This window comes from Peromyscus californicus, unplaced genomic scaffold (assembly GCF_007827085.1).
Source record: "Peromyscus californicus insignis strain IS unplaced genomic scaffold, ASM782708v3 Scaffold_13__1_contigs__length_99412109, whole genome shotgun sequence".
In the NCBI taxonomy this organism is placed as follows: domain Eukaryota; kingdom Metazoa; phylum Chordata; class Mammalia; order Rodentia; family Cricetidae; genus Peromyscus; species Peromyscus californicus.
This window is the reverse complement of record NW_026294424.1, coordinates 98,584,957-98,608,531: the sequence shown is the minus strand read 5'-3', so window position 1 is coordinate 98,608,531 and position 23,575 is coordinate 98,584,957. Positions and strand designations below refer to the sequence as shown.

The 23,575-nt window shown below is 38.2% G+C and overlaps 1 protein-coding gene across 3 annotated transcripts in view; it reads right to left on the bottom strand.

Annotated features, from left to right (window-relative positions):
* Window positions 1-538: 538 nt before the first annotated feature.
* Mtf2 (metal response element binding transcription factor 2) overlaps window positions 539-23,575 on the bottom strand; it is a 44,396-nt gene continuing 21,359 nt past the window's right edge. For all 3 annotated transcript variants that reach the window (XM_052735708.1, XM_052735709.1, XM_052735707.1), the window contains 9 exons: window positions 21,157-21,252; window positions 19,809-19,877; window positions 18,760-18,883; window positions 11,527-11,594; window positions 9,106-9,276; window positions 5,681-5,786; window positions 5,477-5,529; window positions 5,265-5,369; window positions 539-2,930 (listed from right to left, as the gene is read on the bottom strand). In XM_052735708.1, the coding sequence (XP_052591668.1) occupies window positions 2,573-2,930; window positions 5,265-5,369; window positions 5,477-5,529; window positions 5,681-5,786; window positions 9,106-9,276; window positions 11,527-11,594; window positions 18,760-18,883; window positions 19,809-19,877; window positions 21,157-21,252 (1,150 nt within the window). In that variant the 3' untranslated portion in view covers window positions 539-2,572. The remainder of the gene's footprint in view (window positions 2,931-5,264; window positions 5,370-5,476; window positions 5,530-5,680; window positions 5,787-9,105; window positions 9,277-11,526; window positions 11,595-18,759; window positions 18,884-19,808; window positions 19,878-21,156; window positions 21,253-23,575) is intronic.

The following is a 23,575-nucleotide window of genomic DNA, read 5'->3' as shown; positions in this document are numbered from 1 at the left end:
ATGCTGGAGCCTAACTCAAAAGGATGACTCGTCCGATCTTCATGTCTGCCTATTCCACCAGGTGCCAAGATCTACAGCTTGCTTGCTCTTTTGTTTTCACTTAAATGCTTAAAAAGAAAAAGAAAGGAAGGTATATTATTTTTACAACTTTTCAATCTGTAGTTTGGGGACAAAACATTTTAGCAAAAATGATAAATATTTTTACGTGTGCCACAACACCTATGTGGAAGAAATAGCTGTGAGGTCTGAAATTCTCTGATATTTGGAACAGGGTAGGACAGAGACATACTATCTTTCAAATACAAAGCTCGATGCAAGCTGCCTAAATAACCTTTTAAAAAAGATCATTTAAGATGAAAACACAGTATTTATTAATGTTATTATAGGGGTAAAGGAAATGAAAGCAAAGCTCTTTAAAGATTGGCTCAAGTAAGTAAAAGTAGAATTAGAAAATCCTTCTCTCCCTAGATAAATAAAAGCAGCTTACTACTGCACCAGTGTGTATTTTCAAGCAAATACAGAAGAAAAACTCATTAGCTCTTTAAAAAATACACACATTTAATGTTGGTCTGTTTTAATTCTAAGTAAAGCAATTTCAAAAATACAAACTGAACATCAGAGCCATGTGAACCACCGTGATAAAAGAAAACAGACATTCACAATAATTATGTCTAAAGACAGTTCAGCTTGATAAATTGTCTTCTGAGTATCTCAAAGAGCTACTAAAAATACTGCTGGTGTTCAGTTAGAATTAAAGGATTTTGGGGGAAATGAAATATGATACAGCTAGAGTGAATAAGGATACACGGGAATTACATTTTGCATTACCCCTAGATATAAACAAACATTCAAAAATCAACACAATCTCTGTGTGTTATTCAAAATATTGCAGCTGCAGGAAAGGCAACTTTAAATTAATAGCTAGGGGAAATCAAGTTTTGGTGGAGGTGAACATAAGTGACAGTTTGTAATTTGCACTTTGTAAAGCTCATTTATACCTGGGTCAACCAGGAACCAAATGCAGGACAATGAAGTTCTCTGCTTCTTTTGGCTATAATGTGACAAGAAAAGTCATCTTTTGAAGATGCTTAAAGAAATAAAGCATGTTTCTTTAAAAACAGTCAAATAATCAATTAATGGAATAAATAAGCACTAACCCACAGTTTTACCATTCTGTCATCAATACACTTCACAGATTTTTCATTTTGGCAGAAACTTCCCCAATTTTTTGTCTAAAATCCACCAATGGTTTAAAAAGTAAAATGAAGAGCTACCTAAACATTATTTTTCTGTTTACTCTTTGGCTAAGAAAGAAAACAAACAAAACAAAACAAAAAGAAACAGAAGACAACTCTAACATGTGATAAAAGAAACTTTTTTTAACATGTAAAATAAAAATATCAATTTAAATCTTGGTACATTTTATAAAAACAAGAGGTAATGTTGTAATAAAACAGCAGTTAGCCTCAGCTAGCAACATACTGTTTGTTAACCCTGTGCAATAAAATACTTTGTTCACACTACGCTTATTCAAACATGACTAACAATTACTACAGACATTTCAGGAGTCTTCACCGGGCTCCTACAGACTTACTGTTAAAACTGAGACATTTACAATCATAATGTGCCACGATAAATTGAAAATGTCACTTCTAATAGGATAATGTAGATATCACTTGAATTTGTTTTAGGTATTTAACAGCTGAGTTACAAGGACTGAAAAGCATTCTAAAAGCCCATGAACACTGTTGTTCACACTCTTCTTCAGTACACACTAAACGTGTTTGACACATTTCTCTTCATACATAGCAAGCAACAGCACCCAATAAAAGCCTGAGAAGAAATGCTGCTGTGTAAATACTGCAACTATTCCTGAAGAAATAATTATGGGATATATACTCCAAAGCTGCCCATTCCCATAATTTGTATTGCATAGGTCACATAATCACACACACATATATACACATGTGTGTATACATGTACATGCAAAGAATATATTAAACGACAATGAAGTCTAGTCACAGAGCAATTTACAGGCTCAATATATTTTTTACATTTTGCTTGAAAGAAATTTCATATGTTACAGTCTTTCAGTAGACATTATATACACTGCACTTTATGAAATCTAAAGGGTATGAAATAAATTTTTCCAACATTTTGGTAACAAAACACACAATGTTTCTCCAAATACTTGTGCTATCTACATGATCTGTTTGCTCTGGTAATCACTAATCACAAAAATGGACTCAATGGAATAATTAGAAAAAGTATCTAACACCATGCATGGGTTTGAATCAGGTTTAATATCCTATCCTAGAAACATTCTACAAATCTTAAGATTTAAAAAAATTAAGTCTCTCCTCTGATTTTTAAAAGATATCTTTTTATGACAACATCCGCAACATTGACAAGTACATGTTAAGGCTAGTATCATCCCCTTTGTGATTTTTTTTGTGTTTTCTGTTTGTTTGTTTGTTTGTTTTTTAAGAAAGATAATAAAACCCACACTTTTAGGGCTTTAAACTGTACCAACAGAAAATGAGTGCAGTGAACATAATGTTCAGTCCTACAGTCAGGACGCAGTCGCTCCTTCCCATTCCACAAGGTACTGCACCTTCCCATCAAGCGTCACCCGGCGAGCCAAAACTCTGTATTTTTCACCACATGCTATTCTACCCGCAGCACCAAAATAACTAGTGATGGAGTTTTTCAGGTGATTGAGTTGCAGCTCCTGATCGGCTAAGTTATTCAGGATTTCTGTGTTAAGTTCTTCAAACTGGTATTCTTCTTTGCCTTCATCATCTTTTACAACTTCTGAGTTCTGAATCTGGAGTGCTCTTCTTGGAAGGCGACCTCTTCTTCTCCGCAGATGTGGTATTGCAGCAGGCCAAGCTCTTCCTGTGCGAGTTCTTTTTCTAGAGTCAGATAATCTAGGGTGGGGAAAAGAACACGTCTCCTAAGTTGTTTTTCTAGCCTGGAGTTTAAAATCTTTGCGCTGGCAAAAGGCTGTGATTGATCCAGACATTTAAAATACAAAAAAACATTCCTAAAGCATGGCACACACTTTTAGACCCAGAACTCTGGAGGCAGAGGCAGAGGCAGGCAGATCTCTGTGAGGCCAGCCTGCTCTACACAGTGAGTTCCAGGACAGCCAGAGCTACATGGAAACCTGTCTCCAAAAAAGGGAGGGGTTGGGGGTTGGGGTTAGCTTTAACAGAAAAGTGTACAGCTTTTGCATAATGGCCAGTCCACATATTCTTTGACAAATTTGGTACACACCTATAATCTTGGTATTCAGTAGACTGAGGCAAGAGGATTGCCACGACTTTCAAGTTCTGGGTTGAAAAGCAAAGCATTTAATGTAGGGGTCCTCAAGATGGCTGAGTGAGCAAAGGCACTTGCTAACCAAACTGACAACCTGAATTCGACCCCCAGAACCAACAAGATGAAAGGAAAGCACCAACTACTTTATGACCTCAACCCACACATGCTTGTGCATATCCACATCCAAAATAAATGGAGGGAGAGAAGGAGGCAGGAAGGGAGAGAGGGAGTGTTTGTGTGTATGTATGTCCATGTGTGTGTCTGTCCATTACTAGGGACTGAATCTAGGACCTCATGCAAGAAAAAAAATAATTTTAGTGTGTGTGTGTGTGTGTGTGTGTGTGTGTGTGTGTGTCTGTGCCTTTGTGTCTGCCTGCCGGTCTGTAACGAATGCCACATATACAGAGATGCCCAGGAAGACCAGAAGAGGGTTATAAGCTGGCAGATGTGGGTGCTGGGAACCAATGGGGTCCGCTCTAAGCACTTTTAAACCACTGAGCCATCTCTCCAGACCAAAGGGGAAAAAATTCAATACAAAAAGTAGTGTTTGTATTCTAAAAGCAAAAATATTCAGATGATTAACAACATTACTCCTCAAAAACCTCAAGGTTCACTTAAATCAATATCAACTGCTAAGTTATTCAATCATCATTACACAAAGAAAGAATCTAAAAGGAAATCAGGGCTACAAAGAGAAATCCATTCTCAAAAAAAAAAAAACAAAACAAAACAAAAAACAAAAAACAACTTATGCCCTTGCTCAAGGCAATGCATTACCTATCCACTCATGCAGGCAATCCTAATTAAATGCAGTGGGGATAAATAGATAAAATGTAGGACTTGTTGAAAAGTAAAATAAGAGGGGTGGTGTGTGTGTGTGTGTGTGTGTGTGTGTGTGTGTGTGTGTGTGTGTGTGTGTGTGTGTGTGTGTGTGTGTGTATTTGTATTTGGGGGGGGGGGGATCAAGACAGGGTTTCTTTGTGTAGTCTTGTCTGTCCTGGAACTCACTCTGTAGATCAGGCTGGCCTCAAACTCACAGAGATCTGACTGCCTCTGCCTCCTGAGTGCTGGGATAAAAAGCGTGGGCCACCACAGCCTGGCACATCTGTAGTTCTTATATTGAAAAAACAAGTAAACTGTTTTTTAAAAAAGTAAGCAGGGAAACTCTTAGGTAACTTACAAGACTGAGAAAACAAAGTTACAAAACTCACTCAGGAGGCAGAGTGAGATGATATCTGTGAGTTCAAAGCCAGTCTGGTCTACAAAGCAAGTTCCAGAAGAACTGTTACAGAGGAACCCTTCTCTCAAAAAAGAAAGAAAGAAAGTTACAAGACTCACAAGCCTCCTCCCTGCAGTTATAAAAACAGTGTAAAATCACCGGGGAGGGACTCTTTTTGGAGCTATCTACAAGTTATGCAGGGACTTAGCTTTTATGAGTTGTCAGCTATGCCTTTAAGTCACCTACGGTCCTGTAAGTAACGCCCTACCTCCCCGCCCCGAAAAATTCCTAACTATGCTTAAAATAACAATAATAATTTTATTAAAAATTTTTTAAAAAAGAAAAAAAAAAACCTAAGCCAGGCAGTGGTGGTACACACGTTTAAACCCAGCACTCAAGGCAGAGGCAGGCAGTTCCAATCTCTGAGTTTAAGGCCAGCCTGGTCTACAGAGCAAGTTCTAGACCTGCCACGAAAAAAATAAATAAAATAAATTTAAAAAACCAGAGTAGGGCTGGGCGTTGGTGGCGCACGCCTTTAATCCCAGCACTCAGGAGGCAGAGCCAGGTGGATCTCTATGAGTTTGAGGCCAGCCTGGTCTACAAAACGAAATCCAGGAAAGGCAACAAAACAACACAGAGAAATCCTGTCTCAAAAAAAAAAAAAAAAAAGGAAAGAAAAAAGAAAAAGAAAAAAACCAGAGTAAGAACATAAAATACCTACCCATAATGCCTGGAAATGCTAGATGAGGTAGTTTCTTTTGCACTGGAAGCACCCGTGAGGTCCACATCTGAGGTACTGGATGAATGTGCAATTCCCTCAGCTCTCCTGAGACAAAAGAATTTAAATGGTATAACAACTATGTTACATAACAATAGAAATACTAATTCCCTGACAAAGAAAATTCCTAGGAAAGAAAAAAATTAACTATTTACCCTATAGAACAAGGTAAATCCAACGCAGAATTCTCTGAAACTGATTCCTTATCCTGGAAAATTACCAAAAAAAAAAAAGAAAAAAAAAAATTAAAGAAAGAAAGAAAAAAAAACATTAAAAAGACAGTTCTGCTGTAACTGGAATAAAACACTCAATAATTACACAGGCCTTTACTGAGAACATTTACAAACAAACCCTCTTACCAAATGTGGCTCAGCAGTTTTCTGAATCATTTTTCTTGTATATGGGCCAGGAGGACGACCTACAGATTTCTTCTTTCCTTTTTTTTCTATCCCATTGCTTACGTCCCTGAAACAGAAAGCCAGTTTGTATTTAATCTTTGCATAAAGTAAAAAGGACAGTGGCTTTACACAGCTAATTAAATAACTTTAATTACATAAAAGTATTCTCTTTACTACAACTCTAATATATGTTTATCACTTCAAGATTTTAAAAATAATGAATCACCAGATAGCCATAATTGGCTAGATTTTTAAAAATTTTACTACTAAAAATGACTACAAAATTAGTCAGTCTTGTGAAAATACCAGTATTAAAATTTCAGTATCTATCAAAAGTTCAGTTCATCTTTAAATATATAGTCACATACATGATATATAAACATATAAACTCTTGAGTGACACCATCAGAAACAGGATCAAGTCAAAGGTAGCAGAACATAAGAAATAAAATCTTCCATACTGGGGACAGGGCCACTGACAGGTCAAACAGCAAACGAGAAAATCATTCTCAAAGCATAAAGCTAAGTATCAAGCAATACCAAGGGGGAAAACCCAAAAGCCACGAGTATCTCTGAAAGAAGAGGAGAACAAAAGGTACAAACAGCAACATGCAGAATACAGACTCCATCAACAACAGCTGCTACAGAAAGGACATAAGAGGGTTACAGAACGTTTCCTGTGCCCCGAGGGCTCACAACACAGACCTTCACAAATAAATACAAGAAAGCTAATAAAGTGTCATGAGGATGTTATCAGGAAAACACAATGAAACAGAAAAGCAACACTACTATAGTAGACTGGAAAGAAGATAAAACCAGGAAAAAACTCAAAGTGGACGCAAGTGGAAGGATGACACTAGGGAAAGAGAAGCAGGTCAAGAAGATCTTAAGGACAAGGATGGATGGAATACACACTTTTACAAGGTAATCTAAAGACAATGTAAAGAGGACCACTGAACTAAAAGTAATAATACGCTCAGCCTTAAGAGGACCAGAGTATACATAGGGCCCAGAAGGAAGGCAGGATGCTTTGAAGGAAGCTGAGCCCTTCTTAGTAGCAAGAGGTAATCTGAGAACTGCCACAGACGAAGCACTCTACTAATACCATCACAGCAATGTGACGTTTGTGGGATTCTTTTTTTCTAATATATAATGGCAAATGATGGTAAAGGATTAGATAAAATTGGAAAATGGTAGGAATAAGCATTTCCTTTTTAAATGAAACCATACAGTAGTATGTACTCTATTAAAACCTTAAAATAGCTATAAGGTATGACCAATGTTTTGTAAAGACATTTTCTTACTCTCCAGCATAACTATTCCACACTTCCCTCTGCATATAGCACTTTCAAGCAACCTTACACCTCACATTTCCTTGAGAAAATAGACTCCCAGCCAATAACTTTATTCTCAAATTTCTACAATCCTATCTATACCCATATTTTGTTCTTTTTTTTTTTTTTCAAGCCATTTCATCAGAAAGATGTTTCGTCTGCTATCAAAACCTATTCTGAGACTGAGGCAATAGAACCCTTCCCTTTGGTTTCTCAAAGAAGTTAGGTTCACTCTGTGCTAAACTCATCTTTTCTTGTCCACTGGGTCATTCTTGGTACACAAAAATGGATTCAAATTATTTCCTAACTACTAAAATAGCCGTCATGTTCTACTATCATTCCCATCTTCAGCTGCCAATCCATTTGTCTGCTTCACTTTACAGTAAAACTTCTCAGCTGTGATGACAGTTTCCTCTCCAGTCTTTTCTGCCTAATTCAGGATTCTCAATTCCCTTCTATTCCTCTTCTCTTTATTATCTTCATTATTATTCTATGTTAGTGTCCCTGACATGCAGGAGAAGCATATTTTTTATACATAAATCAGGAAGTGCAGATACAGTCACATTTCATTCACCTCAGTCCAATCTTTACTACTCTAAATATACTACTTTTGTCAAGGTCACCAATAACATGATGTTACAGTATCCAGGAAACATTTTCCTCTAGCATTTTACTAGTTTCCAGTATCATTTAATTTATCCATCATTGAAACAATTAGCTTCTTTTGGTTTTTGTCACATCAAAGCTCCTGGTTTCCTTCTACCATGTTGGTCATGCTATTCTCATCTCCTTTGTTTATTTTATACTTTCCAATTTTATAAACTTCTAAATCCAGACACCATCTGCAATCCCATCTCTTCTCTACTTGTTCCCTAGATCATTTTATTCATTCTAACTTTAGAAATCAGCTTTTAAGTTTATATCATCAATCCTGACCTTAGAAACAGAAGTCACCTACATATCATTTAGATATGTGTGACAAGAATCTCAACTCAATGAACAGAAACAGGAAATGCTCCAACCACCTCACCATCATGTTCTTTCTTATCCTGGTAACAAACCAGCATCCATGAGTTGCTCAAGCTGGAAATTTGGAATCTGTTAACTTATCCTTCCTATTTTCTCATAAATTTAGTTCAGTAGCAAATCTCATCAATTCTCCCAAAACCTATTCACTCCACTTCACTGCCCAAGCAGGCATCTCATCCAGCCAAAACGAGTCTTTATCTTTTCCTACTTCTATTCTAACCTCTGAACTGCCTTCCAAATAACTGTTTTAAGGAAAATTAAGTCTGCTTACATTTAAAGGGCAATCATTGTTTGGTGGGAACAGGGGACCCCCATCTACAAGTTGCTGTATGATCAAGACCAACCCAATCTTTTAAATATCCAATCCTTACTCTCTAGTTCCCATTCATATGAAACTAGTTTTCTATGGATTTCTAGACTATATCTCATGGCCTCCACATCTGTACTGCACCCTGGAGTATTTTGCCCCTTTATTCTTCATACTCTTAGATTACTCTAAATTAAGTCTCCAATATTACCTTATATAGTCCTTCCTTACACCTCCTCTTTCAGAACATTGTTCCCATCTCTACTGACCCAGTGGGGTTTAAACAGTGTGTTAACTCTAAATGGCATCAGAATAATCAACAATTATTTTACTTGTTTATTACATATTTTCCTCACTATAGTGTAACCCCATCAAGGAAAAGGGAAAAGTATGTCTTGTCATTATATCTTCAGCACTAGAAAGTAAGGCATCTGATGAAAGTGCTGAAACAATGAATAAAAAGTAAATCAACAGATGCAAATATTTTATTTCTTTAAATCAACTGTCTATTCTTTGAATGCCAAAAGCCTAAAATAAATAAATATCTAACATCACATTTTCTTACCTTGTCTAAGAAGGAAATCACGAAGTGGATTTGGAGTTGGGGAATTAGTCCAGGTCACTGGGCCACTTTCACATGCTCTAATGCAACCATATAACACACATATGCAGTCACAGATAAGCTAAGAGAACACTATGCCACAGATCAACTTTTACCTTGAATCAGATATAGGTTTGGATGCCTTTCTGCCTTTAATTTTAAATTCATGAGATGTTCCTTCAGGTTCTTTCTCTGCTTTGAAAGCCACATTTGGTGGCACAGGAGGAACACGAATTCGCAACCCAAACAAATGCTTCTTCTTCTTTATTTCTTTCCCAGACATAAACCTAAATTTTTAAAAAAAATTTACTAAAATTTTAAAAATTGAACATATACATGGAAGACCTAACTTACAACTTTCAGATACAGGCCCTTATGAATAAAAAGCTACCCATACCACAAAAGTATTTTCCCCTTGATTTCCTTATTTCTTATCTACCCCAGAGCAGGCTACAGATTCTAATCTACAGGCTATCATAGGTGGAAGGGAGAGGGACAAGAATAGAGACAAGTTTCATGGTCACCTTCTTCCAAACATGGCTTCTGGATTAGGTATGATAACAGACACCTACAGTCCCAGTACAAGGGAAACCAAGCTGGGAGGATTATCTGAATTCAGGTTTCTGTGGTTACTCCTGTTATGAGAGGGTCTCATTATGAAGGTGAACTGGCCTTGAATGCATGATTCTCCTGCCTCAACCTCCTCAGTGCTTGACTTTATAATCCTGCTTCTGGCTCTGAACCCAGGACCGTGGGCCAGCCTGATCATACATCAATACCCTGCATCTAAATTAATAATTAAGCCGGGAGGTGGTGGCTCACGCCTTTAATCCCAGCACTCGGGAGGCAGAGCCAGGCGGATCTCTGTGAGTTCGAGGCCAGCCTGGACTACCAAGTGAGTTCCAGGAAAGGCGCAAAGCTACACAGAGAAACCCTGTCTCGAAAAACCAAAATAAATAAATTAATTAATTAATTAATAATTAAATAACTAACTTCATAAAGTATTTAGTCCCTCTGGGTGGTGGTGGCGGCACACGCCTTTAGTCCCAGCACTTGGAGTGCAGAGGCAGGCGGATCTTTGTGAGTTCGAGGCCAGCCTGGTCTACAGAGCAAGATCCAGGAAAGGCGCAAAGCTACACAGAGAAACCCTGTCTCAAAAAACCTAAAAAAAAAAAAAGTATTTAGTCCTAATAAATTCTATTTCAGAGTATATTTGTAGCACACAAAATCTGACCAGAAATAATTTTTTAAAAGAGGCCATCTCTAAAGACCCAGAAGATAAAATGAGTATATAGAAGGCCAGACATCAAGTTGAAAGCAATTTAGACCCTGTAAGTGTTAGTATAGGCTTAGGCCTCTGAAACACTCTCTCCTGGCCTACCTTTAGTCTTTAAGATTTTTGTAAGCAAACATTTCCATGTACCTTAACTCTACCAGAGCCTTCCTGGCCAAAAAACCTCCATCAGTCAGTTGTTTGAAATGTTTTTCACTTTTATGCACCTTTAAGAATGTGCAGCTCTCATTTCTACCAGTAACAGATGTATTTCTGATACTTTAAGGTGGAGTTAAGAATTGATTCAAGCCGGGCGGTGGTGGCTCACGCCTTTAATCCCAGCACTCGGGAGGCAGAGGCAGGTGGATCTCTGTGAGTTTGAGGCCAGCCTGGGCTACCAAGTGAGTTCCAGGAAAGGCGCAAAGCTACACAGAGAAACCCTGTCTCGAAAAACCAAAAAAGAAAAAAGAAAAAAGAAAATAACTGTCAAGTTCAAAACAGCAACTTGGCAAAACCAAAACTTTTATAATACACTGTAACTGTGCGGGAGTTGCATACATACATTTATAAAAATTTCTTTGGCATTTGGAAAATAGTTTCAAGAAATGCAGACATGCTGATTTTAAAGGAGGAAGGAGGGTGGTCTGTACAAGAACATAAGATCTTATCAGTGGATCATTACTCATCAACACCACTACTCCTCAGAAACTGACTAATAGCAATAACCAATCTTTTTTTTTTTTTTTTTTGGTTTTTCGAGACAGGGTTTCTCTATGTAGCTTTGCGCCTCTCCTGGAACTCACTTGGTAGCCCAGGCTGGCCTCGAACTCACAGAGATCCGCCTGGCTCTGCCTCCCGAGTGCTGGGATTAAAGGCGTGCGCCACCACCGCCCGGCTGCAATAACCAATCTTAAAGAGACCCTCCATTTCTTTGTGTATTCCCAATAGCTAACAAGACTTCACTTTATCTTCACTATTTTGCATTACAGAGTAAGTTATTACTGAAAAATGACTCTTCAGGAGAACAGACTAAATCCAGCCCCTCCGAATATTGGCATGCTTCCCACCACCCCTTCTCAGAAGTATTACTCTTCCCTTCCCAGCCTCCTAGAATCCCTGCTTTACTTTGACCAAAAGAGACTAGGACATTAAACATTTAGAATGGTATGTACTTTTTCCATACACCAATCCCAAAATTCTTAATGCCCTTTCTCTTTACACTCACTATCTCCCTCATAGGGATATGTAAAATAAATCCACTTACATGGTCTTGTAATCATTTAATGCCTCCAGAACATGCTCATATCTTTCAGATTTGGGTGTGTCTGCCAGCTGTGAAGTATTAAGAAACAATTTAACATACTATAATTTCATTCATTAGTAATATACAAGTGCTAGACAGAGCTATAGGATGCAAAGAAAAGTATACTGAGCCGGGCAGTGATGGCGCACGCCTAAAATCCCAGCACTCAGGAGGCAGAGCCAGGCGAATCTCTGTGAGGTCGAGGCCAGCCTGGGCTACCAAGTGAGTTCCAGGAAAGGTGCAAAACTACACAGAGAGACCCTGTCTTGAAAAACCAAAAAAAAAGTATACTGACTTGTGTTCAGAAGACCTAACGTCTATTCTGTGTCCTCACTGACACTATGTGACCTACCTAACTCTATTCAACCTCAAGACTTACTTTTTAAGTTACAAGAGAAAAGTTTAAACTTTATACTAATTTTGACAGTTTGTTACATGAATTATAACATTTTTGTGAAGCAATTGCACATTATAAACACTACAAAACTGATATATTAGTAGTTATATTCAATTTCTTATAACTCTATGATCTAGGGAAATATACCTCTAATGTTACACATAATCTCTAAATAATCTCTACAGTAACAACAAAATCATTGTAAAACTGGGTTATTTTCACAACTGTACACTTTAGTTGGTCCCAAATATCTCAGCCCTTTTTCCACTTCACAAACCACTTTTTAAAAATCTATATATTTGATGTTCTGTTTTGTTTTAGTAGCACCTCCCCATTGCTGTACCTCTCTTCAAAATTTAAAGGTTGGCTCCACTTATAGTGTGTGTGTGAGACAGAGACATACAGAGAGAACCAATTTAAATTAAAGCCACAAACATTTAAAATACCATAGTTGGCTTGTAAGTTTACAGTAACATGTTCTTTACCAGTTGAAGTTCCCAAGTCCAAAGACACATCAAGTAAAAGAGAAACTCAATCTGCCAAAAAGAATATGGGAGCTAGAAGACACTCACAAGTCATTATTCCAACTCTGTTTTATAGACCAATTAACATAAAAGTTGTTAGGAACATAAGTAAAACCATTTCGTGTGACTCCAAATAATGTAATGCCTTTAAGATAGGAGCCTGCCACTGGGCATCTCAGACTGGAGATAGTCACCCTACCCCTAAGCTCTGTTATATTAATGAACCAGCCACAAGACAACTCAAAAGGGAGTCAGCCCAAGACATGCCTTGATATACTGACAAGCTAACTTGAAGGTGGCACTGATCTAGTAGTGAACCAGCCCCACACTGTGCACACTGAAAGCACAAAGCTAAGTCCAATGAACAATAAAAAACATGACAGCGCGCCGGGCAGTGGTGGCACACGCCTTTAATCCCAGCACTCAGGAGGCAGAGCCAGGTGGATCTCTGTGAGTTCGAGGCCAGCCTGGTCTACAGATCGAGATACAGTACAGACACCAAAACTACACAGAGAAACCCTCTCGAAAAACAAAAACAAAAACAAAAAACCATGACAGCACTTGGGAAGCAGAGGCAGGTAATCTCTGAGTTCAAGTCCAGCCTGGTCTACAGAGCGAGCACCAGGACAGCCAGAGCTGTTACAGAGGGGGGGGGGGGGGCACATGACACACATTAGATAGAACACTTTTAAAAAGTGCCCACAAGGACTGCACTGCAGTCCTCCTGAGATGTGGCTCACTGAACTTCCTGTACTGTTGTTGACCTCACACATGCCCACCAGTCAGTACTAGATGCTGGGAAATTCTCTCATGGAACATCTGGACCTCCACCAGTAACATCCTCCCAGCCAGCCACAACTGAAAGACCTCACAGGGACATGGTTCAAGCCTGCAATGTTTCCTCACCAGAGGAAATTCCCCAACCGATCTCTGAACAGCATTTTCTACCTGCCTGAATGTTTCCCACTAAGTGAGATGTCTGTTTAACTTTTATATCAGTATGGCATTATAAGGAATGTTTGGGTGAATAAACCAATCATATTCAAAAGATAAATCTTATGTGGACATCCTAACTGCCAAGTACCTCACAGTTCATAGGCCATAGGAAGATGAATGACTTAAATTTTCCTGGCTAGAAAAAGCACCAGAACCTGACTTTAAGTGGTTATTCTTTCAACACTTTTGGTGTCAATGCTGGCTGTCATAGGTAAATTACATGCTCCTTCACTGTCACACTGTCCTCTCAATCTGAGATACCTATAACAGTTTGGGAAGGTTTTGAGGATTGAACATAGGGCATCACATTATCAAAAACACATGTTCACAGGGTTTGGTGGTGCACATCTTTACTCTCAGCCAATCAGGAGGTAGAGGCTGGTAGATGTCTGTAAGTTCGAGGCCAGTCTGGTCTACAGAAAAAGACCTCGTCTCAAAATAACAAAACAAAACCAAAAAACAGCACAAGCTCAACCCTCTGAAGTACACTCTCAGGCACAGAATTTCTATTTAAGGAAGAATGAAGTAAGCAGACTTAAGTTTTCAAGAAAATAAGTAAGTCCTAGATCTAATTCAACTTTTTATCAGACCCACAAGAGACCCAGTATCCACTCAATATTACTAGTGGTAAAAGCTAAATCATTTACTGAACCTCTTATGTCATAAGCATTATAGTTAGGCAAAAGCTCCCTAAAACTCTGTCCCATTTTACAAGACAGCTCTGCAAATATCTGAAAGCAGTTTTCATATATGTTTGAGATCAGGTTCAAATTTCTGATAGTCTCATATATATATATTATATATATATATAATATATATATATTACTTCATATAAACCATCTGGCTAATTTCATCTACTTCCTTCCTGTTTCCCCCTCTTCTCACCCAAATCTGAAATCATATTAGATGAGCTTTTATCTAATCAAAAATCCTTATTTTATATATATATTATTATATATATATTATTATGCTTAAATTTAAAGGCAAAAAGCAAGGTATAGTGGCACATGCTTTTAATCCCAGCACTCAAGAGGCAGAAGCAGGTGGATCTCTGTGATTTGGAGGCCAGTGTGGTCTACATAGTGAGGTCCAGGGCAGCCAGAGATACATAGTGAGATCCTATCTCAAAAAAATAAAAAAATAAAAACAAAAGCAAATCTTTATAAATGCTCCCCCATACCTACCCCTCCTTTGCAGTACAGTACTAAAGATTAAACCAAGAACTTCATACACATAGGCAAGTATTTTATCACTGAACTGCATCCTGTGTCCTATTTCTTTTTTTGAGAGGGAGGTTCAAGTATCCCAGGCTGATGTTGCTAGGTAGCTGAGGATGACCTTCAACTTGCCATCTTTCTGTGTGCATCTCCTAAGTACTGGATTACAGGCATGTGTCTGGTTTTATCTGGTGCTGGACAAACCCAGGGCCTCATGTATACTAGACAAGAAATCTAACAGCTAAGCTACATCTGCAGGCCCCTGTAATTTTTTTTTTAATTTGGAGTGTGGGGAAAGATAGGGGTTTTCTTTATAGACCAACTGGTCCCAAACTTGTAACAATAGGTGTGTACAACCATATTCAGCTTACCTTGAGGTAGTCTCACAAAATTGCCTAGACTGGCTTTGAACTTGTGATACTACTGCAATAGCCTTTTGAGTAGCAGGGAATATAGGACTACAACACAAGGCCAAGTTTTATTTTTATTTTATTTTATTTTATTTTATTTTATTTTATTGGAGATAAAGACTCACTATGTACCCCTGGCTGGCCTAGAACTCTCTATGTAGACCAGGCTGAAATCCAACTCCCAGTATTCTGCCTGCCTCTGCCTCCCAAATGCTGTGATCAAAGTTGTGTGCCAATTTTTTTTCAGCTCAAACTTCCAGATATTTTATCTTGATTCCGACATCCTTTCCAAAGACTAAGACAGAACTTTGGCCCTCTTTTACAAGCTCCATCAGGATTTCCAAAAATAATTCTCTTATTGTTTTTCAAGTCACTTACAAATCCACTTAACTTTTACTTATTAATTCGAATTTCAGTATCTTATCTGAAATCAATTATAATTTGTCTACACCATGTCTACAGCATTTGATAAAGCAATGTTGCATATCTGAAAGAACAGTATTTAGAATATTTATTCCCTTAAGGTTTTTTTACTGCTTTATAAAACTTCAAAATTAACTTCTGGTGGGCAGTGATGGCGCACGCCTTTAATCCCAGCACTCCTGAGGCAGAAACAAGCAGATCTCTGAGTTCAAGGCCAGCCTGGTCTACAGAGCAAGTTGCAGCAAAGCCAGCGCCATACAGAGAAACCATGTCTCAAAACACACCAGAACAAGCCAAGCAGTGGTGGTGCACACCTCTAATCCCATTACTCAAGAGGCAGAGGCAGGCAGATCTCTGTGGATTCGTGGCCAGTCTGATCTACAGAGCAAGTTCCAGGACAGCCAGAACTGTTATATAGAGGGGAAAAAGAAGAAACATCAACTTCCTGTTTTGCTGAGAATTACCAAGAAAACTGACTTCCTTTTTATGAAACCTATTTCTTTTAACTTTTTGAAAATTTCAGTCAATTCTTTCAGTTCCCCATGGTTTCTCTCAAATTTTATCTAAGTTGCTATAGAACACTGTTTTGTACAGGGCCATATCTTTTAACTCATGTAAGAGAGTAAAAGGCCCTTGGTCTGTGTTTTACGAACTGAAAGTACAACTATGATGGTATGAATTGGACTACTTATGCCATAAGGGGCTTTTCCCCCCCCTTTTCTTTTTCTATTTTTAGCTTTTTGGACACAGGGCCTGGATGTCCCGGAACGTGCTCTGTAGACCAGACTGGCCTGGAACTCAGAAATCTGTTGGGCTTGTTTCTGCGATAACATTACCATATGTATATAAGTCCAAGATGGCCTAGTGAAATTATGATACTCCTGCATCGGCAACCTGAGCACTTAGATTATAGGTATGCGATCACATGCCCAGATAACACTTCTGTCATTTATTTATTTGTTTGTTTGATTGATTGTTTATTTTCCATGCAGGGCTTCTCTGGTGTTTGTTTATTTACTATTAATTATTTTCCATGCAAGGTTTCTCTGTGTAGCCTTGACTGTGCTAGAACTCACTCTGTAGACCAGACTGGCCTTCAACTCACAGAGATTCACCTGCCTCTGCCTCCCAAGTGCCAAGATTAAAGGCGTGCATCCCAAGTGCCAAGATTAAAGGCGTGCACCACCACTGCCCAGCAGGCTTGTGTTATTTCTATACAAATGTAAATGCTACTATTTAAAATATAGCACTTCCTTCAATAAAACATAGTCTGACAATTTATGTTTTTGACACCAATACAATATTAATATATAACAATTAAGGTCCTAAATATTGCTGTTAGTGAGACTTTTTTTTGGTTTTTTTTTTTGGTTTTTCAAGACAGGGTTTCTCGGGCTGGAGAGATGGCTCAGAGGCTAAGAGCACTGAATGCTCTTCCAGAGGTCCCGAGTTCAATTCCCAGCACCCACATGGTGGCTCACAACCATCTGCAATGAGATCTGGCACCCTCTTCTGTATACATAATAAATAAATAAATCTTTAAAAAAAAAAAAAAAAAAAAGACAGGGTTTCTCTATGTAGTTTCGGTGCCTGTCGTGGATCTCACTCTGTAGACCAGGCTGGCCTCAAACTCACAGAAATCCACCTGGCTCTGCCTCCTGAGTGCTGGAATTAAAGGCGTGCCCCACCACTGCCCGGCGAGACTTTTTTTACTTAAAAATATACATCTATTACACCCCATTATCATCAGCCATCTTTCTTCCACAGTATCGTGAGTTCCCTCCACCTTTCTCTCTACTCAAAAGTAAGGCCACACTACCTATAGCCTGCTGTCATTCTTGGTAGTTTAAGGTTTTAAGACTACAATTCACAGAAAGACTACAATTCACAGAAATTGAGCTATTCAAAAATCAAAGATTTAAAAATCATAGTAGGACCCAGCACTCGGGAGGCAGAGCCAGGCGGATCTCTGTGAGTTCGAGGCCAGCCTGGGCTACCAAGTGAGTTCCAGGAAAGGCGCAAAGCTACACAGAGAAACCCTGTCTTGAAAAACCAAAAAAAAAAAAAAAAAATCATAGTAGGAATCAAGAAAAACTGGTATCAGGCAGAGTTCAGAATCTATTAGTATCTTATGTTAAACCCCGAAGTAATCTAATATAAACACTTCAACTAAAAAACATTAAAAGTAACTTTTCCTATTATGTCAAATTTAATATTGTTATATTAAATGTTTTTATTGTCCCAAAGAAAATATTTCAAAACATAGAACTAATTTAAACTATACTAGCTACATATGATAGTCACAAAGATGGGAAAAAAAACCATAAAACTATCAATTATTAGCAGGTATGGTGACCTGAAAGTTAGCACTTGGGAGGCAGAGAGATCACTGTCTAAGTTTCAGGCCAAGCTGGTCTGCACAGAAAGTTCCAGACAAGCTAGGGTTATACAATGAGGCTATATCCAAAAGAACTAAAAATTTAAAAAGCTATCATTATCTCTTGACATAGTTACAAAAAGTTTTAAAGTAGGCACAGTTGCTGGGGATGTCTTTCTGTGTGCTGTGAATGTGTGCTGCTCTGATTGGGACCACCACTGCACAGCCCCATTTTTCTTTCTGAGACAAGATCTCACTTGGTAGCAGACTGGCCGTCAATCGGTCGTCAGTTTGTTGCAGTCCTCTAGCTTCAAGACTCCCTCAGCTAGGACTATAGGTATGTCACATCACATGCAGCTCTACATTCCTTTTCCAAAAGCTCTTTGCAGTACCAGCACAGGTGGCTAACCCTTTGCAAAGGAGACATCAGAAGAAGTCACTCTGCAACTGATCATTCTACTACTAACTGGATCCCAGCATTCCTAGACATTAGAGATATGTAAGAGAGAAAGAATACTGGTTACATCTTTAAGATTTTTCTACAGGAAACTGAAAAAGGAAGAGAAACTATACATAAGACACCAAATACAAAGAATTTTTCTAACGGTTCTATCTTTAACTACAATGATTCTTACTTCGGAATATGGAAGAATTAGGTAATTTATTTCCACCATGTATAAGTTTCCCAAGACAAGGAACATAACACAGTAAAAGGGCTAGTTGTGATATTCCAAACTTATTTCAGAAAACTTAAAAAAAAAGTTTTAACTTTAGTTGTCTGACTTGTTCATGTGTCTTCATTGTCTTTAAAATAAAAAAAAAGACATCAAGCAGCTTTAAGATCACATACCTCTCCAGGGTGCAATCTATCCCAGTTTTCATTAATGTATGTCATAAGCTCAAGTTCAGAGTCAAAGTATTTCTTCTTGTGAATAACACTTAGGTTGTAAAGGCATAGGTGTGCTATATCTACCCTGAAATCCAAAAATAATCAAAATATACGAAAACAGTGTTTTTGATTATTAAGAAATCAGTTTTTAATAAAACCAGTGTAATAAAACCAAAGTGACATACTTAGGTGAACAGGCAGTCAATAACCTAAATCATAGTCACAATACAATAAACCATTACATATGAAGAAACTGGAAAATATTAGCTTATATGAAATAATTATAAACTAAAACATACCCAAATTACTTCTTAAATGAATTAAAAAAAGATCTGGCACCAGGCTGTGGTGGCGCATGCTTTTAATCCCAGCACTCAGGAGGCAGCAGAGGCAGAGGCAGGCAGATCTCTGAGTTCAAGGCTAGTGTGGTCTACAGAGGAAGTTTCAGGACAGCCAGGACTACCCAGAGAAACCCAGTCTCAAAAAAGAAAAAAAAAATCTGGCTATAAGAGAAAATGACTGATAATTAAGATGACGGTGTTTCACTACAAAGCGGACTGTTCATTACTGGGCCTGGTACCATCTGCATGAGTTAAGGCATCATCTGTTCTTAAGTATGTAAAGCTCAATTAAAAATTTGTAAAATCTTAATATACGCATTAGATCTCCAAAATTCCTCACACTTACCACAAAAAATTACTACATCAAAGCAGAAACTGTTATATTATTTTTATCTGCTTCTCTTGTGACACTCTGAAGGCATAAAAAGCTGAAAACACAAAGAACTTAAAAGTATAAAAGATAACTGAAAGCATTTATACCCTTCTATAATGAACAGCCTTATTAACATAACAATAAAATGGATAATCCTGGTAAAGGTGGCATAAGCCTTGAGGATTACTAAAAGAAGTAAGAGCCAGGTACAGAGAACAAAATTTTATATACTTTTCATATGAATGGTTTTATATGATATGGCACTTCTTAAAAAAAATAGAAAAGTTCATGCTTACCATTGTAATGGTAGACGTTTGAGGTATTCTGGTCCAGAACTGCAGACAGAGCAAATAAACGTATAAAACCTAAAGAAAGAAAAAAGAAAAAAAAAATCAAAGTTGTTTTTTGTTTTGTTTTTCACAGTCCATGGAGGCTTTTCATTAATGTTTTTTACATCTCTAGAGAAAGAATCCCAGGACTTTTCCTCCTGTGTGTTTTCATCTTTCTTCTCCATGGTCCCTGATGCCAGCTGAGGTTGTCAGTACAGTGAAGCCAAGCTGACGGGATGGGAGCAGATTGTTCTGCCCTTTTTCTAGGTCTTTGAGTTGCACATCAAATCTAGGGCTTATCACTCCACACTTGTTCAATCTGCCTGGGAGGTTCATGACGATTTAACCAGCTCTGTGGTCTTCAATGATTTCAAACTCACCAATGTAACCATGCTTCATCATCACAGTTAGGAACCTAACGATGACTTTGGAGCATTGTTGATGCTCTTGAGGGCATCAGCCAGGAGATTCATGCACACCATGGTGACCGCGCGGAAAGATGGTGGAAAAAGCTCAAAGTTTTGAGTATTCAAAGATAAATATAAACTAGTTAACAATTACAGCCAATATTCAGCAAATAATATAAGGCTTCATAATGTAAGGACTGATACACAAATCAAAATGTAATTTCAATTATGACAGTAACAACAATAATGGTTAAAACTCCTGTCTGGGGGTAAGGGACAATTTCTTTAACCATTAGAGAATTCTGAAGTTGACAGATTCACCAGTATTCACAATAATAGCTTATATGTGCCAAAACCTATGATGGCTATTTCTATAAGCATTATTTCACTCAATGTTCAAAATTACCTGTAAAATAAATTCACAAGCACACCAAAGTCAAAAAGACAGTAATTTTTACATACACTAAGATTTAAACCAAACATTAATACGAGAGATCAGTAAGTCAGCTTTACTGATCAGTCTTAATTTTTCATCCCAGAGCTCACTTGTCCTACCCTAATATCCTGACATAAAAAGGACACTCTATCTGCTTTCACAAGCTTTTAAACTTAATATACGATTTGTATGCCCTTTGAGATTCCCGAAGGAAGGATGAGAATAGTTTAGAGAACTGTAGAGTAATAAAGACAAATGTAAACACCGAGACAATGCTTAAAAGCTTTCCAGGATAATATTCAAAAGCATAGAAAGTATATATGAAGCATGTTTACTGTTCAGTATTTTCCCTGAGTTGATCCCTTTACACATCACTGTCAAAATTATCTTTGGAAATCTAAAACTTCGAAATAACCACAACTACAAAGCAGCCATGACAAACCAATCATTGAAATTCAAACGTTGTTCTTACCTATCTCCAAACAGCATTGGCTTTTGAAGGCATTGCACACAAGCCTCATGAAACCACTGCTTACATTTGCAACACTGCAACATCTTTAAATACCAGCTGCCAAAGAAAAAGTGCAAATTAATACCTTTTTTTTTTTTTTTTCCGAGACAGGGTTTCTCTGTGTAGCTTTGGAGCCTTTCCTGGATCTCACTCTGTAGCCCAGGCTGGCCTCGAACTCACAGAGATCCACCTGCCTCTGCCTCCCAAGTGCTGGGACTAAAGGCGTGTGTCACCACCGCCCGGCCAAATTAATACTTTTTTAAAATATCCCACTATATAATTCAAGACTGGCCTCCAACTCACAACCCTCCTGGCCTCTCCACAGCTGAGATTACAGGTGTGTACCACCACTGTCAGGCTAAATTACTACTTATTGATGAGGCAAGGGTTCTTTTTAAAAAAAAAAATACTGCATTACATAATAACCAAAAGAGTCCTGATAAAAGTATTACATTTCGGCTGGAGAAATGGCTCAGAGGTTAAGGGCACTACCTGCTCTTTCAGAGTTCCTAACTTCAATTCCCAGCAGCCACGTGGTGGCTCACAACCATCTGGTGATGAGATCTGGTGCCCTCTTCTGGCTTGCAGTCATACACGCAGATGGAATATTGCATACATAATAACTTTTTTTAAAGTAGTTATTAATTTCTGATATACTTAATATTAATTTTTCCCCAAAAAGGTTTATAATATCAATTATTTCATCCTTCCTCTTCTATATGGGAATGTATATGCTCTTTAAGCATAACTAATATTTCAAGTCAATAATGCCTTTGATCTCTCTCAAATCACAAGATTCAGGGGTTTTTGCTTTTGGTAGTGAGGTCTAATTCAGGTCGTTACACACTATACCAATGAGCTGCACACCCAGATAGCACTTTTTATTGTGACTGTTGTTTTTCTTTGGTTTTTGTTTTTTGGAGACGTATCCCAGGCTAGCCTCAAAATTGAAGATGACCTCAAAACTGGGTCCCTCACACCTCTCTAGTACTAGGATGAATTACCACTTCACCCAATTCATGAGGTGCTAGGAATCAAATCCAGGACTTCAAGTCTGCTAGACCAGGCACTCTTACAGTTGAGCTATAACCTTGGCCCTCTTTTCTTTTCTTTTTTTGAGTATCATTTTGAGGTCTTACTGCTGCACAGGTGAGTTTCAAACTTCTAGGCCAGGGGTTCTCAACCTGTAGGTTCCAACTCCTTAGGGGTTGTTAAACGATGCTTTCACAGAGGTCACCAAAGACCATCCATAAACACAGACATTTACATTATGATTCATAAGAGTATCAAAATTAGTTATGAAGTGGCAACAAAATTAATTTTATGGTTGGGGGTCACCATAACATAAGAAACCATATTAAAGGGTCACAGCATTAGGAAGGTTGAGAGCCACTGTCCTATGCTGAAGCAGACAGCCTTCTTCAGCCTCCTGAGTAAATACAACTACAGACATGTGCCACCAGGCCTGGCTCTTAGGTGGCTTTTTTTTAATTTATGTGTATGTGTGGTTGCCTGCTTCACTGTATATGCATCATGTGCATGCAATGCTTTGCAGAGGCCAGAGTAGGTACCAGATTGCCCCGCCCCAGAACTAGAGTTACAAGTAGTTGTGAGCTGCCAGTGGGTGCTAGGAATGAACCCAGGTCCTCTGCAAGAGCAGTAAATTCTCTTAATCACCAAGCCATCTCTGCAGTCCGTTTGTTTGTTTGTTTGTTTGTTTTTTGAGACAGGGTTTCTCTGGGTAGCCTTGGCTGTAGAACTAGAACTGACTGTAGCCCAGGCTGGCCTTGAACTCACAGAGATCTGCCTGCCTCTGCCTCCCAAGTGTTGGGATTAAAGGTGTGTGCCACATCACCCCTCTAGTCCCTATATTTCTTATTTATGTGCCTGTATGTGGTTATACGCATGTTGAGTGCAGTTGCCCACAAAGCCCAGAAAAGGGTGTTGGATCCTCTGGAAGTAGAGTTAAAGGTGGCTGGTTGTGAGTCACCCAGTGTGGTTGCTGAGAACTCAACTCAGATCCTCTATGGGATCCAATGTCCTCTCTGACCTCTGAAAGCACTGCACTCATGTGCACATGATCCATATTCAAACAAATCCACATATACAAAATTTAAAATCTTTTAAAATAAACATAAGACTCCCAAGTATGGCTCTCTAGTACCTGGATAGAATATTTCTTTAGTAAAAGCCTCATCTGGACTCCATCATTTAACTAAAATCTCTCTTAATTACTCATTCAAATAATATTAAGCATATTTAAATTTTTAAATTTTAAGCATACCAATTTTTAAATGTGTAATCACGTTAAATATAACATCTAATGAACCGAGTAAACTTCACACTCCAAAGTGGCAAACTGGGCCTTACAGCACACATT